We start from the raw sequence: 22,457 nt of genomic DNA, 5'->3' as shown, positions 1-22,457 counted from the left end.
AAAAATACGGAAAAACCGTAAAAAGTGATGGCTTTTGGCAAGATCTAGAAAAGGAAAATTAATACAAATTTTAAAATCTGAAATTAAAATTATATCAGTGATTAGAGTTATATTTTTAAAATCAAAAACTTTTCCTCAAGGAAATCACAAACAACATTTAAATCATCAAACAACGGAGTAGAAGGAGAACATACTACAAAAACAAAGAGAGAGAACGGGTGGGTAGGCGGTGCTAAGTTTAACTTTTTCCTACAAAGTCTTTTATAATTAAGCAATTGTTTATGCAACCGGCCCTTACTGTAAAAGTTGGAGATGACGTTACATCATTCGGAGTGGGGAATATTAGACAAATATTGGTTACACAATATTTCTAATAAACATAAAAAAATTGAAAACAATCGGTCTGGGAATTTGAGATTATCTGAAGAGTAAAAATGGACACAGATGCGAGCAGACGGCAAATAGACAGACGGAAACGTAGTATTCCAGGAGTCATGAAACGTCAAGAAAACATAAAAGTAGCAGTCGCCCGATGGAGTCGATTGCAATACTCCTTAGCTTACGCTTCACAAGTAAAAAATTGGCCGAAAGTTGTTTCGACTTTACACAATTTTGTGACCACCTCGTCAATATTTTTGCAAGGACACGTATATGAACTCGGATTGGGGCAGTGTAGTACTTGCGAAGATAAAGACTGATTGTGGCAAATTACATACCCCATAAGAAAATAGAGGGCGGGTGGACATAGCTAAATGGTATTTGTTAAAATGAGATTAATTTTGGTAAATGACTGAACAATATTAAGAGTAATCACTGGAATGAAGAGTGGGTGGGTGGGTGGGGCTATTGCTTGCTTATAAAAAAATCTGTATGAAAAAGTTAAACTTAGCCCCACCCACTAATCCGTTCTGTCATTTTTTCCTTTAGAAATAAGAAATAAATGTCCAAATAGTCCCCATTCTCACTTAACAAAAGAACCCATAATTCACCCCACCCACGCACCCTGCATCCATTTCAGTGATTCATTTTGTCTAATCCGAATGGTAGATCTTAACTGAAGATAAAATCGGTACAATGAGAACAGTGTGTGTGGGCGGGGCCAGTATCAGCTAACATAAGATTGATTTTGGTGAATGACATACCTTCTAAGAAAATAAAGGGTGGGTGGGTGGTAGGGGTAGTTAGCAAGATAAAAGTAACTGTGGCAAACGACATACCCTCTAATAAAATAGAGGGCGGATGAGCGGGGCTATTACTTGTTAAGATAAGATTGATTTTGGTAAATGATATCTTCTAAGAAAAAAAAGGGTGGGTGGGCGGGGCTAAAACTTGCTAAGCTATACAGGTTATCATAACAATATTATGAGTAATCACTGGAACGAAGAAGGGGTGGGTGGGCGGGGTTACTGCTTGCTCATAAAACTAGAAAAAAGCTAAATTTAGCCCCGCCTACCTTCTTTCTCCATTTCACTAACTTATTTTATTTAGTGTAAAACTGAAATTGAAAAATAAAAGTATTGTATGTACTTCCAAGGTTTTCTGAGAAAATTTTCATTTCCTCAATAATATAAATTGACTCATTCATTAATTTTTTGAAGCCACCTGTTTAAGCAAATCTAGTAAAACAATTTACCATGTTTACAATAACTCTAAAACGTCTGCAAGATTTCAAAGTATTCAGTTTTGCAATTCTTGATTTATTCAATAAAAGAAATTGACTGATCCATTTTTTTGTGTCACCTTGTATATATAGACTGATAATATTTTGCACATTTTAGATAGGATTTATTCGGCTAAATTTTGAGATGACGTCATCAATTTTTTGGGATTGCAAAATGTTGTTTTATAATTTTGATTTTTTTTTCCAAAAATCTGGACGTTTCGGGTAAAACTCAATACTCTACAATTTACACCCATTTACTATGTACAATTTTGAAGTGACGTCATCATATTATTGACGAGGATGATTAGACAAATTTTGGTTCGTGTTTTACCATCTACATAATATTCCTAATATAAATACAAAATTGGACAGTCGGCTCAGTACTTTCGGAGATTATATGTCTAATAAAAATCCGGGATGGCAGACAGACGGAAAGGGGAAGCCTATTTCTTCGTACTGTAGGTGTCATGAAAGGTCGAGAAAACGTAAAAGTAAAGGGTCGACCGACGGACTTGTTTACAATACGTCCTTAGCTTACGCTCGGGAAGTAAAAATTAAAGAACATAATAAAATAGAGTTTATATTTTTTTAATGAATAATTAAGATGAACATTTACTGGGTTCAGTGTAGATTATGAATTTTTAAAGTTAGTTACTACAAACCTTACCACAATAAAACACTTCAATTGCTGGTAAAATTTTATGTCTTAATGATTTACCTTTCGATTCGATTCAACCATTTTTGAAATTTGTGGATAAAATTATAACAATAAAAATAGCAATTACGTTTCCTTTACTTGCATGCTAATTTGTTACCTTGATAAACGTAAACTTTAAATACTTATAAAACAGACTTCTTGGTATTGTCATAGGAGTCCAGAGGATATATGACTATTTTTATGTTTTCTTGAGGTTTCATGTACTCTATAGTATGACAAAATAGGTCTCTTGTTTCAGTCTACCTCGCTGTCTTACTATGTGGATTTTTATCAGACAAATAATCCCCGAAATTACTGAACCGATTATTGTCAAATTTTATATACAAGGTGTCCTCATTTCTCTCTTGTTTAGAAACACCAAAAAATAAGTTAATTTATGTAAGAATCCTGCGGAAGAAACACCAGTAATGCTTGAAAACAGCGAAGGAAGCATTAAGAGACGAATACTTCGTCTTCGTCTGGCTTGATGCACATAGACGCTGTTTTGAACATTTTGAATATTTAATTTAATCTAATTTAGTAGACAAATCTACTTACAAATAATCTTTCCTTAAAAACCTTTGCATCTTGAATAATAGGACAACTGATTTAAATATAACAAATAAAAAATACACCCATTTTCCGCATTTACCCAACCTAGTTTTTCTGCGACAATTTTGAAACACCCCAGATATGTTAAGATAGACGGTCAAACGCTAACCAAAATTTGTCTAATCATCCCCACTAATACATTGATGACGTCACCTCAAAATAGTGTAGTAACTGTTTTTGAAATTTTATAAAATAACATACTCGTTACCTGTGGTTAATGAATCTACCTTGACTTTTTCCCTTATGCATCCAGACTTTTGCATTTTTTTATTTCGCTGACTGGTATTATTTTTTTTAATTTATAGTTTCTCATTAAAAAAAACTTCCCAAAATGAAATTTTATCATTTTTCAAAGAAACTAGATTTGTTGGATTATACTTCAGAGGCTACAGAAGTTGTGTCTAAATAGCCTTATTTTTTTGTATTTTCGGTAAGAAACGGCCAGAAGACAAAAAATCTTACTTTCCAAATTGTGGTTAAAGTTAAATTGAATTTCAAAAATAATAAACCAAGAAGATAGTACAAAAAAATAATACAATTAAGTATTTTAATAAAGAGAGTAGAATTTTGTAAGTGTATTTTTAGCTATATGACAAAGACTACACCCTATAAAAAATTACAATATGTATTAATGTAGTTCCAATTCTTCAAATATTGTATTAAATAAAACTCCAAATTCATTGTATCCACGTATAATATTCAAAAATAAAAGTTGGTGAGAAGTTGTTGCCTCGAGGCAGCATCAATTAAATAAAAATTTGGTTAGCAGAAATCTCTTACTGTGGCTCTGAAGACCCATAAAAATATTCCCAAGTCACTCACTACATTCAGGAATATTTTGGTAACTTAGGTAAACATAAAAATTTAAAATAACTATTAGCAAACTCAATTAAGCACAAAACAATTATTATTAAAAAAAAAAAAAATGGCATGTATGTTGGTGTACAGTTGATTTTGTACTTTTTTTGAATTTCTGTTTAAAATGGATATTTTTGGTCTTTACATATAATTTTTTCATGAAATTAATTGGACCACGTTAACCAAAAACGTACTAAGCGACAAAATTGCAATTCGAGTAATACTAGAGCAAACTTTCATTAAAAACTAAAAATTTGTATTAATGTCGGAATAAAATTTTTGCCTGAAGAATACATGACTTTATGAATGTAGTCTATTTTGTTAATGGCATCAAAAACACCCAGTCCTTTACAGTTTTAAGGAAGCATTTTGGCGCTTGGTTCTTTTCTGAGAAAACCATAATATCAAATTTATTATTCCGTAAAAAGGCACTAAGTAATTTTTTGAAAAATATTATATATATTTATATTAATTTAACGACCTGCTACAAAAAGGAACATATGCCATGAAACAAAAACAAAAATGATTAAGTTAAATTTGTTTCCCCTAATTCCAAATCGATATCATCTGAAAAACTCTCCACATCAAATTCACAGTTTATTCCCCGTAAGTTTTTGTAAAAGAGTTTTGCACCCTCGGGAATAAAAGGACAACTGCCAACTTTTTACCCGATATTGCTTTTCCATTGGGCCATAATGTAGACAATTTTCCAAAATTTTTAGAAGTCTTTTCCTTTTATGCATCAAAACTTCATTGTAGATTTTCCTGATTATTTGTCATAAAAATAGAAAGCGGTTTATCTTTAATAAGTTTAATCACTCTTGTCTTCAAGCGTCTAATTTTTTGTTCATGTATGCATGCCTTCTATTTGTGACACTAGACTCTAAATCGGCTTCACTACAAAAATGTTCTTTCTGCATAAACTAAACAATAAGTGGATTTTTCTTTCTACAATTTAACATAATATTGGCGTAATCTTGTGGTGTATATACCTACTTAATGACTCCAAAATCTTTGTCATTTGGTAAAACACTATCTTCCGAAACAAAAAATTTCAAATAAATCGTTTGTTAAGTAGAATGTTGCTATAAAATTGATTTTAGCATGAATACAGTATATTACTATTTTGACGCCCACAAGAGTCCGACCACAGAGGCAGTTTTATTATATCCTTTTTGGTAAAATTTTCAGTAGGTATTAAGCTCTTAAGACAAGATCCCACCTTTTGTGCGCCACGACCTATTTTCTTTTTTTCCAAATAAAATAGTGTCCTTTCCTTGTTTTACCGGAGTAAATACCCTCGTTATAAAGCCAAAATTGACGCTTATAAAACACTACGTTTGTAGGATAGTTATAAGGAAACAAAGCACTGGCCAACCAATTAAAAAAAGTGCTGTGTCGCTTGGTACCTTTTTGATTAAAACATAATCCCAGATTTATTAAAGGCGCATAGTTCTACCTCAAATTTTGGTATAAAAATAATTAAGACAAATAAAGGATTTTTATAAATTAGTTTTTGACATTAAATTCTGACTGTTAGGATGTTTAACTCATTTTTTGCGATTTGGCGCTTAGTACATTTTTGGTTAACATCGTTCAATTATAATTGTTGCAAGATTCTGCCTTCCGATTTACTAGCTAAAAACGATCCGGGTTTATACAAACAGATTGATAAATCCACATCATTTTGTCTTGAAAAGTTTACTTGTGACAGATTTGGCCTTTATAATATTGCATTAAAGTATATAAAAAATTTAGGACATTCTTAAACTTATGCTATAAAGTTGCAATATAATGAAGTAGCGATGGCATGGCGTAACCAAAATCTGGAACATTTCTGTATTTCAAGGTTTCAAGTTATGCAAGAAAGGCAAACTATATGGCAATACTTTTTAAAGGTTGCTCTGTTCCAGAGTTTAAACTGGAATTTAATCATGAAAAAATATAGAAATATATTCGATTTTAAATATACTAAAAATTCGTTTTAAATGTTTTATTGCACAGTTATTCAACTAGACATGAATTTCTTTTTGTGTAAATATTTAAGTGGTATGCAGGGTAAAATTCAGGATAAGCACCCTGCATGTATTAACTTTTAATGCTTTCATTTTAAATTGCTATAGTAAGAGCTCTAAGCGAAAAAGATTTTTCAAAGCATTTTTCGAAAAACAAAAAAAAAGTATCAAATAAAATTTTACTCAAATAACGTATTGTTAACTTCTCAGAATATGGATTTCTGAATGGTGTTTATTGTATTTTTTTAAGAGACATTGCAACACCATAAATAAAAAAAAACACAGTCGTAACGTGCTAATGGACGTTTTTATCAGCGTAAAAATAAAACCATTTTAAAATTAAATAAATACAAAACATCCATTGGCAGTTCTGACCCTACAACAGCCCAAAAATAAAACTTACAGGAGTGGTGTCTTTAGCCTTAGTCTTTTTCCCTCTCTGTTCTAAGCCCCTGTTGCCCATGATTGGAGCCCGTTTGAAGGAGCCAGTGGCGCACCCCAAACTACTTACTGACGACACCTCTGGATACGAATGCGCACCAGAATCGTCAGTATCTGGTGTTTGATCCTGTAGATCACTCTCACTATCACCTTTGGTACTGGCCGTCAAGTTCTGTAAATCTCTCGTCAAACCTAAATAAACCACACAAAAATTAATACCCTCGCCAACACACCCACAAACACAAAACAATATCCGTACATACATACAAACAATGAAATTATTTTATTACAATACGCTAAAGTTAGAGCTTCTCACATCACATGTCAGTTCTACAAAAAGGTTAGTCGATACGGAAACAGGTTATCAAAGCTCTTCCACATGCGTAAAAATGAACCAAAAAATACCTTTGAATCTTTTTTTAATACCGTTTAAATCAGATCCGTCTTCGGCGGCATTGTCGCCTTGTCCTTGGTCTTCGAATGTACTATCCCGGAACGAACTGCAAGAAGACAGCAAGCTGCAAACGAATTAAAATCACCACACGATTTGTTAGTGTTAGTAGATGAATGGATATTAGAATGATAAGTGAAATGGACACGATGATTACCTTGTACGTTTCGGAGGTGCCGGAGCTTGCTTGCCTCGCTTGTTCGTTGTACGCCTCATTTGAACCAAATTGTTTTTCGAACCACCCGTGAAAGTCGACAGCTTTGATGTTACACTCACGTTGTCACCTGAAGATGAAAAAATAACCCTTGATACATGATATAAATTAGTGTATATTTTAATATTAATTTACAATTAAGTTTTATGTCATTTAATAATGTCAAACGTGTTACACTTGTAGCAGCTTTCTTGGATTTTCTGGCCAAAATTAGAACGCATTAGAGTAAATTAGAATTTGTGAATTATTATTTCATTTTTTATTTTATTTTCACAATAAATCGTAATAACAAGAATATTTGTACTTTTTTTGCGTAATATTACTCACACACAACAATATTAATAACAATAATTATGTTGTTTGGTTGTAAAACAGATTTAATTATTTTATTACGGACGTCTCATCAAAATATCCAGCTTAGACGGCGTGAAATTACGAAATTCCAGTTCTTAATTTGATCGTAAATCGATACCGGCGCATTAAAAAGTAGTGTTAATTAATTAACTTCGGTCTCACAAAAACAAAGAAAGTTGTTTTCTTGAGTAAAGTAACCACAAGAGTGCAGTGTCTCTTCAACTTTCACAACCACAGCAGACAATATGAACAACAAAAAATTAACGAACTTTCCATTTTACTTTATTTTCGATAAAACTAATGACGATGAATCTTCAACAAAAAATAATCTAGACCGAATAACCGTTACGAAATAATGCCAACAGCAATTCATAAAAAGTGTAATAAATATATACTCCCCTACAGCGTTATCGTCTTGAAATTTGACAGCAACATACATTAAATTGTTTCATATGTATCCTGGAATTTTTTATCGTCCGACCACGAAATATCCGCATTCGTGTTTTCCACCGTTCACCTTTATCAACGCAGCGATTAATTAACTACCCAAAGTTGATATACATAATTCATTATACCCCTGGCAACCCTTTCAAGATTTAAAAACGCCAAACAAACAAATTAACCGAAACACCAACAATCTCACCTGGTTGATCGCCTAACCCCACTAAACCATGAATATTCCCCGTGCTTCCCGAATGTGATTTTTTATAGGACATGTGGGGCGTCCCTAAGGGCACGGCAGTCTCGTTTCCTTGTAACTGTTTTTCTACTTCTGTGGAGAACAACACAAGGGTTAAAAAATTAATATTGTGCTTCATTTTTACATTTACCTACCTTCGGTAATGCTGGATTCTTGAAACATATTTTCTAAAGAATTGTGGATTTCTTTGAACGTAGGCCGATCTTTGGTATGCCACTGCCAACACTGTCGCATCAGTTCGTAAATTTTGGGGGGACATCCTGGGGGACATTCCATCCTATATCCTTTTTCGAGCATGTGGTAAACGTCGGTTAAATCCACACCTACAATGGTATAAAGAGATTGAGACCGCAGTCTATCTAATGGTAAATGCTACTTAGTAAGCTGAATTCATACATTGTAATAAGATGAATCAGAGTTTTGGAATAAATTTGTTCCAATCTCTATGCCTGTAGTTTCTGAACATTCAGCTTGATGAATCTTACTTGGTAAAATTTCTAGTAAGTCGTCGATTATAATAAGTTGGAAGAATTTGGATGTCACTTTTTTCCGGTGAATGGGTAAAAATTTTATTGAGCTTTCAGGTCAAGTATAACAGTAAATTAAATCAGAAGCGCCACCCTTTTATTCAAAATAAATCCTACTTGAGGTCCCATGGTAGCACCTAGGACTCTCCGATTGTGCTTGACAGCTGTCGATATCATGCGGAAGGGACTATAAACGGTTCCTGTCTTGTATTTAGGTAAAGTAAAAGCTTTAACATAACACACAATACGACATCCTTCCTCCATTTACAGTACCTCCGTGATATACGGTTACCGAACTACAAAAATGTATGCTTTCCGTGTCCATTGGTCTAGTGTTGATATATGATTTGGTACATAATCTCAGAAACTACCAAGCCGATTATTTTGAAGTTTTAGGTGCGTATTAAGATTTGTAATTTTCTAAATTAATATAAAGCTATTACAATAGGTTTTATTTTTTTTTTACGTCATTTCGATTTGTGCCTAGTAATAAACATGAGAATTTGTAGTTGCAAGATTTAACGAATCAGACAATAAATTAATGAGTATTCAGTATAAAATATCCATATTTTTTTCTTCTATGGGATTTCTCCGTGCTTTGTTTGCTGTTAATTTTGACTCACTTCAAACCACAAAGATTTAAAAAAGTTTGTTTGGGATAACCTGAGGACAGTCCACGATATACACTCTCAAAGCTAATTGTTTTAAGTAACCAGTCACTTGGATCATGGCATAATTTAACATCATGTAAATTCTTTGTTGGAATCGTTGATAAAGTGTGGCATAATTTAACAGCATGTAAATTCTTTGTATGAATCGTTGATAAAGTCTGGCAAATATTAACCTCATGTAATTTTGTTAGTTTTGCAACTTTTCACCTCATGCAATTTTTCTCTATCTCACAATTTTAGCCTCAGTAATTTTTTTTGCTGCATAATTTAAATTGAACGTAAATTTTCATGCTCTGCAGTTCCTATCCTCACGTATTTTTTTTTGTCTGCACAAGTTTTAATTCACACCTGATCTTTTTTGTTTTTATAAATCTTTGCTAGTTATTTCTACCACGTAAATATTTTGTTGATTAAATTTTTAATCATAAAATTGTCTGATGTCAAATCTTAATTTCAGGTAATGTAAATAGAATAGGGGTAAATAACACAGAAACACGTGGCAGAAGCGGAGGGCGCGGTTCCTAGTCGAGCTGGCGGTCGCGCCATCTGCACAAAAGGATGCAGGCCTTGAACAGAAGTCAGGGAAGCGGTCGGTTCCTGGTTAGATAGAGGGGTGCTGGGCGGCAAGTGCTTGCCGATACAGTGGAATCACCGTCGTGGTGGGAGAACAGCCACAACCTGGAGCCCCAAACTCCGCTCGGGTTACAACGTCATCTATGGATAATTTTGCTGTGCTCTAAAATGAAATTGATATATTTCGATCGCCACACTCTTATAGCGCTCTGGTGCCGCTGTCGCTGTGCGCCTCGCTGCATAGAATTGTTCTTTGTTGACTGTCATATTTAAATTTGGTGCCACACGTCCATAATAACTTGTGTATTTGAATCCAGTTGCTTTAATTCAAATTTTTCTTTCCTTTTTTTTATTAAATTTGTGATATTCAGATATTTGTGTTGATTCAGAACGTTTAATTTTATTTCACCCAAAGTTAGGCAAGTTTTTTTGTAGCTGAGCACTGAGGTGTCTTCAAGGGGCACAACTTAGTCGCAGCTTTTTTTTCTTTTTTTTTTTTTGTCAGTGGAGGAATAAATGATTTTGTGTCCTCCATATATTTTGTGTTTTATTTAGCAGTACTTTTCCAACCTTGGGGTCCACCACTTTGCATCTAGAGCAAAGATCTAAATAGAGCACATACCTTAATTACAAGAATTTAAAAAAAAAGTAGATCATATTCACTTGATCTCTTAATTTTTTAGTAAACTTAAAATGTAGTTTGGTGCAGTTGTTCACCATTGGAAAATATTACTAATTTATGATCAATCATGTTAGTATTTCGGATGGATTATTGTCACTAAGCTCCTGAATATCTCATGACTTTGCCAAGACTTTTGACCGCATAGATCATCACATTCTATTAAATAAATTGTCAATTCTTGGTTTTTCGAAATCTCTTTCCAATTTGTTATATTCATACATGATTAATCGGCAACATTCAGTGAGATATCGGAATTTCTGGTCTGAATCATTTACTCCAACTTCGGGGATTCCTCAAGGTTCAAATTTAGGTCCTCTTCTATTTTTACTATTTGTCAATGATCTACCCGACTTTATCAATAACGATAAGTTACTCTTCGCAGATGATCTGAAAATGTTAAGATTAATTCAATCCTGGATTGTGACAGTTTACAGGCTGATCTATGTTCTTTATTTAGATGGTGTGTCCTAAATAAATTATATTTAAATATATTAAAATGTTTTGTTATATCATATACTAAAAAAAGAGTTTCTGTGTTGTATTCCTACAAGATCGATGGTGTCACTCTAAACAGATCCCACAAGATCAAAGATTTAGGTATAATTTTTGATGAATCTTTTACATTTGTGGACCATATTAACGACGCAGTACAAAATGCATTCAAATCATACGGCTTTATATGCCGAAATTGCAGAGATTTTTCGAATAGAAAAACCATTATCCTTCTTTATTATTCATTGGTAAGATCTAAATTGGAATACGGCAGTCTTATCTGGTACCCAATATATAATGTTCACATAAATAATATTGAATCAGTGCAAAGGAAGTTCTTGAAATTTATTAGTTTTTTAGAAGATGGTGTTTATCCTATTAGGGGTATAGACAACTCAATTTTACTCTCTAGATTTAATTTTAGTTCTTTGTCTACACGTAGGATATCATTTAGTATTAATTTTCTTCAGGGATTATTAAATAATAAAATTGATTGCTGTTGGTTATTAGCTAAATTAAATTTTCTTGTCCCAAGAATAAATTCACGATTACAGCACTCATTTTATTATGATTCAAATAGAACCAGCACACTTGTAAGATCACCAATTACGACCATGTCGTACAATTATAATAGAATATCGAATGAATTTGATGTTTATTTTCACTCACATAGAAATATTTTAAAATATGTTAATGCTGTGTTCGGTTTATAATAGCTATGCATTTTATTTTGTTACAGCCTATTCAGTTTTTATATGTAGAAGTTTACTTATGTTGTACCTTTATACTTTATGTTGTTATTATAATTTTCCTGTAATTGGGCTTGTCCCGTTGGAGAATAAACCTTATTATTATTATTATTATTCTTTTAAATGGTCAATAAAACAAGCGGTTAACTTTATATATACGACTCAATTGTGTTATACACGGTGATTATAAGAAATCGAGCATCCAGTTTCGTGAATTTGCCGCTTCGTTGTGATGATTGATGGATGACTAGTCGTCGCCTGTCATAAATATCAATCATAACCTAACTTTCTTAAGCTTTTTCTTATTTCCGTCGTTTTATTGTTATTAAAAAGTCGTTTTATGACTGCAATTTAATAAAGTCAACCTATCTACAGCAAATGATGAACTACAAATACAATGAACATAGTGTCAGATACGAAATCGAAAACATCTCAGCGAAATGACCACCTGTCACAAGAGTGTGGAGAAAACTTTAGACAAAATGATCGGGAGATATTATAAATGCCACGGACTTTCAGCAAGATGGGGGCACAGCTCATATTTGAATGTGAATAGCTTCACAGATTTTTTAAATCAAGCGATTGTTAATAACCAAACTTGATGTAACCTCTATTTAGCCCTACATGAAAATTTTTCAGACATGACACATGTTGGTATTTCTGGTCATTTAACATTTAAAACATATGAAAATGCTTATGGGACATAGTCCGGTATGGTCGAAACACATCTGGAACACACGACGAAATTACGAACGCGAATGTGAAAGATAACGGGGAATTAGAAAACAGCACGACTTGAAAAAAATCGTTGACAAATTATAGTAAATGGTGCTGTCAAAGTTACAGTTATAATAAAAAATTGGGGATGGCAGTGGAAAAGATGAAAAAACTTCGAGGAGTGATAATGAAAAATTCTATCAATATTATCTTTGCAACCGCTCGCGTGCTTTCGCTGACAAAAGTCAGCTTATTTTCATATTTTTAATGTTATTAACATTTGTTTACTAATATTTTAACCAGAAAAAAATGTAAAGTTATTTTATTTACTTTTGATTGAATAATTGCTTGAGATGACGTCATGAACTTTTGAGTGGGGATAAACATGATTTTTTGAGAATTATAGAAACAATTTCCTTACTTCCGTTTACTTACGAAAATAAAATTAAAGATTCCTAAATTATTCTATTGATATAGCCATCTATTGTACAGGACATAATAAAAGGCCTTTGATAAATTCACCCCAAACACATATTAGGGAAAATATCGGAATTTATATGACATTATTTCCAGCCATTATATATAAAATGGGTTTTGTCTGTAATAAACTAAAATTTACTCAAATTTATTGTAATAGCTACCCAAAAATTACACACCAATTTCTCAATCATTTTAATAAAACATTCGACAACAACAAAGTCGACGACGTATAATCCCATGCTCGCTTATTTTCACAACTGAATTATCATCCGACAAGAACGAATTACCAAGCATAAAAATGACTAACTCGATTTTTTTCATGAATGAATCAACATAAAGCGTTTTCCGAAAACAATTTCAACTTCCATTAAAAATCCACTCTTTCCATTCCTCGAGGCTCATTCATCGCATTACGTCATACTAATTACGCTATTTCGTACCTCATTAAGAGCAATTGTTCAAGACACTACAAACATAAACTTTGGCCAAATCCCGCAAAAAACTAGCCTCACCAACATGAAATACACACCTGGATACGGTGACATCCCGTATGTAGCGATCTCCCATAACAGGATCCCGAAAGCCCAAACGTCCGATTTCGTCGAAAATTTATTGTAGGCCAATCCTTCGGGAGCCGTCCATTTGATCGGAAATTTGGCACCGGCATGTGCAGTGTAGGTATCGTCACGCATCAGTCTTGCCAGCCCGAAATCGGCGACCTTGACTAGATGATTTTCACCAACCAGACAGTTTCTAGCCGCCAGATCCCTGTGGATGAAACTTCTACTTTCCAAGTAACTCATACCACTGGCTATTTGCGTAGCGATGTACATGAGCACGACGGCGTTGATTTGCTCTTTGTTGCCGTTTCGCAGGTAGTCGAGGAGGTTGCCTTTACTCATGAATTCGGTGATTATGTAAAACGGTGGTTCGCGGGTGCATACGCCCATTAGTTGAACGAGATTCGGGTGTTTCATCTCTTTCATGATGGCAGCTTCTTCGAGGAAATCCTTCAAGGCCATTGTGTCCTCCTTGAGGGTTTTTACAGCCACCGTCATGTTGTATCTGTAATTAAAGATTCAAGTATGACTTGCTTGATTATTAGTTTCTATCTTAAATTATACTTAATACTTTAAGTAAGATGTATGTGCTTCTTTTATTATACACCTCAGTACTAATGTTTATTTTTTGTCAGGTTGGCAATGGCAATATATTTAATTTCATGATGGCATACCTGATTGTTAAACTGACATTTAGGGTAGCGGTCATCTTCTACTCTCTACAATAATTCAAAACTTCCAACACACCTTTCGTAGAAAATACAGCAGACTATGAAGTCGCACTATTTATTGATGACACTACTTTTATTCTAATTTTGTGTCCCAGCGATTGTTATTAGAAAAAAATTAAAAAGCAACTATGTATTTTTGAATTGGTCCACTTCTGAAGTACGATTTACACAAAAATGTTTTCTGTTTAATTGAAAGTATGTTAAATTCAAACTTTCAATTTCATGGTAATTTAACAACACGAAAATCTTCAAAAATCCATAGCTGACGTGACCGTTTTTTTTTTTTTGCTCTTGTAAGTTATGAAAACGACTTCCTTGGAATTTTTCATGTGGTTAAATAAATCTCACTTGAAATATGAAAAATGACACGATCTTTACATGTGGTTGAATACACCACCATCCGGGTTTTTCCGAAAAATTAACCGTAGAGAATCAAAGTTTACAATTAATATCAAAAATTACGTAACATACTTCTTTGATATGACCGAACATTAATTAAAATTTATCACTTATCTTCATCACAAAGTTGAAAATAATCAAAACAATCAGGGTATTTGAAGATTATCATGAAGATAATAAAGTGCTAACCAAATGTCTGTTTATCCCCTCCAAAAAATATATATATACAATCTCATGATACATGACTAATGTATTTAAGTGTACTGCCTATCATACTCATCTGTTTTTGTTTGGTTCAGTAATTTTTTCGATTTTTAAGTAAACATGAACAGTTATCTAATAATTGAAAAAATATATGTATATATGTACATAAAACCGAGGTGGCGTTGAGATCTCCCATGTCTCGGTATTCCCAGTTCATCATGATGAAAATAAGAACTCAGTATTTTAATTGTCATTTAATTTAACGGTTTCATGAACACAAAGAAAAACATAAACAGTTTTCCTATGAATTATTTAGTATTAAAGCGTGTCAAACATAAAATGCAACAAATTAGCTCAAAAATTTTATCCGTAAAAAAGTGAAGTGTAGAGCTTGTTACTATGCAAAACAATAGAAACGAAGTTATAGATGCGTTGCTGTTTTACCTAACTAAGCACTATTCTACCGTGTGATTTTTTCGACCTTTCATGGCCCCTACAGTACGAAAGAATAGGTCTTCCGTTTCCGTCTGTCTGTCTGTCTATCGATTGTTGTCAACTTTTGTATTTATTTTCGGAATATCATGTAGATGGTAAAACGCTCACCGAAATTTGTCCAATTATCGCCACTAATAAATTGTACATAGTAAATGGGCTTTAAATTGGTATAAAATAACACAGTCCAACACATTTAGTTTATGACTCCGTTTTGAGTTTTTATTCGGAACGTTCAGATTTTTGGAAAAAAAAAAATCAAAAATATAAAACAATATTTTGCAATTTAATTTTGAATCTGCAAAACCAAATGCTTTGAAATCTTGCAAATATTTTAAAGTTATGATAAACATAATAAATTTTTAGTAAAATATATCTACTTATCTCCTCCAAAAAATTGATGACGTCAGCTCAAATTTTTGCCAAATAAATTCTATCTAAAATATCTAATATATGATGAGTCTATACTTGTGATTCGATTCATATTTTTTGGATTTGCATATACAGGGTGACTCAAAAAAATTAATGAATGCGTGAATTTATTTTATTGATTTAATCAGGAACTGCGAAACCGAATGCTTTGCAATCTTGGAAATGCTTTAAAGTTATCATAAGCATGGTAAATTTTTGATCAAAATGTATTTGTTCATCCTCCTTAATATATATTAATACATTATATTGACTAAATCAAGAATTGTAGAACTGAATACTTTAATCAAAAATTCATGACGTCATCTCAAAATTTTGTTGAACAGATCTTATCTAAAATGTGCAAAATATAATCAATATTTTTTAGATTTGCTTATACAGGGTGACTCAAAAAAATTAATGAATCAATCAATTTATTTTATTGAATAAATCAAGAAAATGAATACTTTGAAATCTTGGAATCTTTTAAAGTTATTATAAGCATGTAACCAAAATATATGTTTATTTCCCCCAAGAAATTGATAACGTCATCTCAAAATTTTGCCGAATAAATTCTACCCAAAATGTGCAAAATATGATGAGTTTTTACTTATGATTTATCATTGCATTCATATTTTTTAGATTTACTCTCCATTTTCTCACAGGATATGTCATTTGCCAAAGTTAGTCCTACCTTAGCAAGGACTAGCCCCGCCCACCCGCCTTCTATTTTCTTAGAGGGTATGGCATTTGCCAAAATCAGTTTTCTCTTAAGTACTAGCCCCGCCCACCCACCCTCTATTTTCTCAAAGAATTTTGTCATTTGCCAGAATCAACCTTATCTTAGCAAATATGTACTAGTATTTTGGCAAATGACATACATTATATATAATTTTACGAAAATAGAGGGCGGGTGAAAATAAATCTTTCATGCTAAGATAGGATTTATTTTGGGAAATGACATATCCTCTGACCAAATAGGGGGCGGGTGGGCGGGGCTACTACTTGTTAAGATAAGACTTATTTTGGCCAATAACATACCCTCTGAAAAAATAGAGGGCGGGTGGGCGGGGCTAGAACTTGTTAAGATGAGACTAATTTTGCCTCTATTTTATTAATCTTGTAAAAACTCATTCAATTTTAAAGGTGTTAAATTGCAAATTTCCATAGAAACGAGTTAAATTCACAAATCTGATTGGGTGTTTATTTTTTATGTTTCATTCTACTTCAGGAGCGAGGGAAGTTCTGTTTAAACAACTTTCGACCAATTTTTTTATTTGTGATCTAGTTTTCGTTGTTCATTATGTCACCAAATTACGTAGGTCGTCTCTTAGAATATACAACTTTTGTTGTGGTGGGTTGCCTATAATCTCGGGGCTTAACAACGTAAATCGTGCTTTATATTCATTTTCGCAAATTGACACAAGCAGAATTTTCATATCCAAAGATTATATTAAAAAAATCATGCTTGAATCTTACTTCCGTAACTAGTGAATGGTGAATGGGTGTATGAAGCCCGACCCCGTTTTCACGAATTTTTTCAAAAATTTTTGCTGAAACTTAAATTTCATTTCATTTTTCGAAAACAATAATTTGGACACATTTTTTCGAGGAGTCAGTTACAACTATGAGATATCAGAACATCCTACAGGAATTTTTTGACGAGCTTGATCCTGAAAAATTGCAGAATAGACATTTTCCGCATGACGAACGTTTAATTAGCTCCCATGCAGACTATATCTATCCACCTAGATCACCTGATTTGACACCTTGTGATTATTTCTTCTTTCCGACTCTGAAGAACACTATTTTTGCACAAGCTGGGCATAGAAAAGTGAGAATCATGCAAGAGTATGAATGTGTTTAGTCGGAAGTTGTTACTCGAGAAATTGAGTGTGAAACGCTAAGCCAATTTATGGGGGGGGTGTCAACATTTCCAGCAATTGTTGTAAACTCAATTGGATAAGTTATTTAATAAATAAATAATTTTAAATCCAATGAAGGTTTAATTTTTATTGACTCAGCGGTCGAAGTCCAGCCGCAGACAACATTCAGTGTAATGCACATTTTTAGGAACAAAGCGGATTATTTGCTGAATTCATTACAATAATGTTATAATTTTTTAAAACTAATTTGTTCTGTCAACAAATTTCACAAATAAAAAAGTACCCGGTAATTTATATCACTTGTCTAATGTTGGACAGAATTTATTATTTAAAAACACCAAGACTAGTTTCAATGCAAATTTTAAAAGAAAACAGAAATGTATTGTAAAAAATCTTATTTGCTACATACATTTTATTGCGACATAAATTTAAGTTTCATTGACATTAGATGAATGTAACCACTTGGTCATCTCGTAAAGTGTTTGTACGACCATGGCGCGAGATATTGATTTTTTTAAAGCAGAGCATCGTTTCCTTAGTTATGCCTTAACTCTGTCAAAATATGTATTGCTAATCCCTGTAGATAAGCTGATGTAAGATTGTATTACGCAATTATTCAAACCAATAACCGATAACACGAACATAATGGAAAAGTAGGGTTGGATAACTATAAAATTCTATGATACAATCATTAGTAAGACGTTTTAAAATATAATTATCCAAACAACTGATGGCGTTATCACAAAAAATATTTAAATATACTACAATCATATACAATTAAAAAATTGATTTTGTTAAATTTTATTTATAATAACCTCTATACATTAAAACAAATGTAGTAGTAGTATATAAGTAATACCATTAAAAGTGTGAAAAGCTAAATGGCCCTAGTGCAAATAGAACTGGCAGTTTCTCTACTAGGAGGAACCAATTCATAATCAAATTCAATTGCTCAATGCAGATCCAAAATTATCTCTCCATTGATTTTTTACTTTTTAATCACAGGTGATGGTTTTAATCCCTCAAAACGTTCCACGGTGTGCAGTTTGGTATAAAGCATATATCTGACTATTGTCAAAACAATGGCAGATGTCCTCCGAGTCCTGGGGATTATTCTGTTTACTTCCAACAGCCGGATACAAAGACTTTAATGATAATTTGACACCGTTGGTGTGGCAATCGTAGTATTGTGGAACTCACCCTTTGAGGTTGGCATATATCCAACAGAAACGTCGTAAAAGAGCTGTGCATTCAATAAGAGACAGTGGTTTGTTTTATTACTTGACCTGAGACACATTTACTAGGTGTTGCACAGGGAACTTTATTAAAGTAGAACAGTAACAATGATATATCTCTGTCCTTTAATTTTGTTCGTAAATGCAGAAATCAAGAAGAATAGCTTCAGCAATTTTTGTGGCAAAATTTAACATATTTTGAAAACACGCATGTAAATTTAAAAATACAAGTGAAAGGAAGCTTTAATGAACATAATTTCTGCGGTCGGTATTCAATTCAAAAACAGCTAAATAAAAGACAGTTATGTTTTTCAACTTTAATTTTCTCAGAAAGAGATTTGCAATGTAAATGACGGGGTAATGTTATCAGTGATTATTCGTCGAATCTCCTCGAGTGAGTTTCAATAATAATTTATTCAAAATAATTTCCAACACAAATGAAGAAATGTGAATGTGAATTTGCATCAGTCTCATACAATAGATGTTTCCCAATAGTGACGAGTTGTGCAAAACATTTGAAATGAACGACACTATCTGATTTATAAACAATGCAAATTCCTTTGCTGAATATTTTAAACGTTTAATACTTTACAGATAAACCAAATCTTAAATTTTGCAAACAAATCACTGAATCTTGATAAAATATTATCTTATCTTGCAAATTCATTCATACGACAACTGCAATCCACAATTACCTTCGCTGCTATTTATGGTAATCAAACTTAACTAAAGGACTTGTGATATATTCTACGGCACGCACATCTGTAACGTGTTAAAAATCTCCTCCTAAACGAATGTTTTTGAACGACGCCCCCACAGCAGCTGAATTGAAAGCTCTTGCCAACCGAACCACTTTCTTTTAATAAATACTTGATGTATTGCTTTGTGTTGCAAAAGACAGAACTTCCGCTGTTTCTTTTGTAAACCCAATTATATAATTTGATTTTAAAGTTGCCTGGATGGGACATAATTTGGAAGTGTTTACATCATCCAAGCTGAACATCCGCTACGACGCTGTTTTTGTGATTTGTTTTGTATATTGAAGTTTCCATATATCTGTTGTTTCGGATACAGAATCTTTGGGTTTTTATGTTTTTCAAAGTAATTTATGACGGTACTAACTTGAAGTGAAAAGTTTTCTTTAAAAATATGGGGGAAATTAATGTTCTCATCCTTTGTTTTGTGGCAGTAGTAATAACGAGTTAATTAACCCTAATTATAATATAACTGCTTTTCCAGAATTTCATAAAAATTAGATCTTTTCTAAGACAACAAAATACATAAATTGGTTGCTACATTATTTTGTCTGATAGTAATCTGTAGTAAATTCTTAAAAATAAAATAATAATATTTATTAGTGATAAACAAGTTAAACATACGTCAGGCTTTTATAACACAGATTAAAAGTATATACATAATACAAAAATAAAAGACAATTAAATACAGTACCATGAAATATTTATTACTAGAATTTCGATTAAACTCATGGGCAAGGTAGTAGGCTTTGTGTAGGAGTGTACTTTCAATTGTCTTGAAGAATTATCGACTGATTGTGCAGTTATTGTATCACGTAGCTTATTATAAAATTTGATATAACAATTACTACTTTTTTAGCCCAAAACAGGCATTGTTTGAATTCACTTTTAAGTTTTAACATGAGTAGATTTCGAAATATGTATCAGCTTTTATGTGAAGAGAAAACCCCCATATTTAAAAATTCCTTGCTCCATTATTTCTAAAGCTGAACACCGTAACACAAGTACGTATAAAAAATCCAACAATGTTTAAACTTAATTATAGAGTGTGATTAAATTTGCAAACTGTGAGTATGTGGAAGTTTTCAAGCGAGACACATAATTTTTTATTATTTCGAACTTTGGTTAACTTTCTTTCGATAGCAGTTTTGTTGAAATTTATCCTGACATTAATTCTAAAAAAAAATATTTCCACAAATTTGGTTTCAAAAGAAGTCTGATTTACATCACCGTCTATAAAAAAGTTAAAAGAATCTTCAACTTTACTTCCCGAGCTGAATGGCTACTTTCATGTTTTTCTTTCGAAGCTTCATGAATCTCAAAGTAGGAAAAAGTAGGTCTCGCGTTTTCGTGTGGCTGTCGTCTGTGTCGATTTTTCTGAGACAAATATTCTCCGAAACTACTGGACCGATTCGTCTCAAATTTTGTCTAATTATTTCCATCAACAATAGGATGACGTTATCTCTAAAATTTGCAATAATAAATGTTGTTACAATTTTATAGAATAAGATACTCCTGCACTTGTGGTGGCTTATGAATCCGTGTTGAGTCTTCACCCTACATATCCAGATTTTTGCAGAAAAACAAATGAAATTGTACAACATTTTGCGATTTAGCGTCGAAACTGCACAACTCAATGTCCCGAAATCTTGCAAACGTTTTAAGCGCAACCGTAAGCATAGTAATTCGTTAATCAAAATTTAGCCGTTTGTCCCTCCTAAAAAATGTATGACGTTATTTTAAACTTTATTATTATTTTTTACATAAAAATGTAAATATATTGAAAACCGTTGGTCAAAAAACCTTAGTGTCTGAAATAATTTTTCTCCCTTCTTAATAATGTATATTAAAATTCTAAAAATAACGACGGTATTACTTAAAAAAAAGGGTTAAAGAATTTTCTTAATAGTTAACAATACATCGTTTTCAACCAAATATGGTTATATCGATTTTATTTGTACAAATTTACTGTTTTCTAGAAAACCTTGTAGGCCCAAAGTAAAAAATTGGAACAAATTGTTGCTAGCTATAAAGCATACAACCCTGTATATTTTATGTAAAATATTTTTAATAAAATTTTCAGAAAATCTCAGTTGTTAAAATTTTGATTATTTAAAACATCCGAAATATGTATTTTGTAATATGAAATAAGTAAGAATAAATTACAATAACATTTTTAGTAAAATTTTTTAACGTAATCCATACCCATTCCAATAATGATTTTTTCAAAATCGTCGATCTTGCCGATTGCTGAAAATTTGAACATTCCACAAATTTCGAAATTTAGAAAAAGCTTCTTAATTTTGAATCAAAGATTCACTCTTAACGTCTTGAGTAAAGTATTTCTAAACATATTTGGAAACTGAGTTAATCACTTTTAGTCCCTGGTTAAGCTTCACCTGCCTACTATTGAGCTTAATGCCCAGAATTTTGACCTGCGGCGTGGGGCTTTGACACATTTATGGTAGAGGCATTTATATCTCAGTGAGGGTGCAATAAAAGTATTTAACTCTGTTTCCAAATATATTTAGAAACACTTTATCCAAAGCTCTGACAACTTCAGTGAGTTACGAGAACACAAATTTTGAAAATTTTTCCAGCTGTAAAATTTAAAATATTTAGAAAATCCGAAATATTTTGCAACGTGAAATAAACTTGATAATTTGCAATAATATTTTTAGTAAAAAATTTTGACGTAATCTTTCCAAGAATGTTTTTTTTTAGATCATCGATGTTGGCCATTACTGCGATTTTGATAATTTAAAAAATTTTGCAATTTAGGAAAATCTTCTTGGCTATAAAACAAAGATTCATTGTTACCGCCTTGGGTATCCAAAGCTCCCACAACTTCAGCGAATTACGAGAATACAAATTTTGAAAATTCTGAAAAT

The 22,457-nt window shown here is 32.3% G+C and overlaps 1 protein-coding gene across 5 annotated transcripts in view; it reads right to left on the bottom strand.

The window, feature by feature from the left end:
• The window catches only part of LOC135128011 (tyrosine-protein kinase Abl), a 111,829-nt gene that overhangs the window by 7,870 nt on the left and 81,502 nt on the right, over window positions 1-22,457 (bottom strand). For 2 of the 5 annotated variants that reach the window (XM_064054789.1, XM_064054793.1), the window contains 6 exons: window positions 13,426-13,961; window positions 8,140-8,328; window positions 7,949-8,077; window positions 6,895-7,021; window positions 6,692-6,804; window positions 6,249-6,478 (listed from right to left, as the gene is read on the bottom strand). In XM_064054789.1, the coding sequence (XP_063910859.1) occupies window positions 6,249-6,478; window positions 6,692-6,804; window positions 6,895-7,021; window positions 7,949-8,077; window positions 8,140-8,328; window positions 13,426-13,961 (1,324 nt within the window). The remainder of the gene's footprint in view (window positions 1-6,248; window positions 6,479-6,691; window positions 6,805-6,894; window positions 7,022-7,948; window positions 8,078-8,139; window positions 8,329-13,425; window positions 13,962-22,457) is intronic. The other 3 variants (XM_064054791.1, XM_064054790.1, XM_064054792.1) reach the window with 3 other exon arrangements.

This window comes from Zophobas morio, unplaced genomic scaffold (genome assembly GCF_036711695.1).
Source record: "Zophobas morio isolate AGI-343-1 ecotype UQ-CSIRO unplaced genomic scaffold, CSIRO_AGI_Zmor_V1 ptg000012l, whole genome shotgun sequence".
Lineage (NCBI taxonomy): Eukaryota > Metazoa > Arthropoda > Insecta > Coleoptera > Tenebrionidae > Zophobas > Zophobas morio.
Note: the sequence above shows the minus strand (reverse complement) of the source record. Positions and strands in the feature narration are given on the sequence as shown.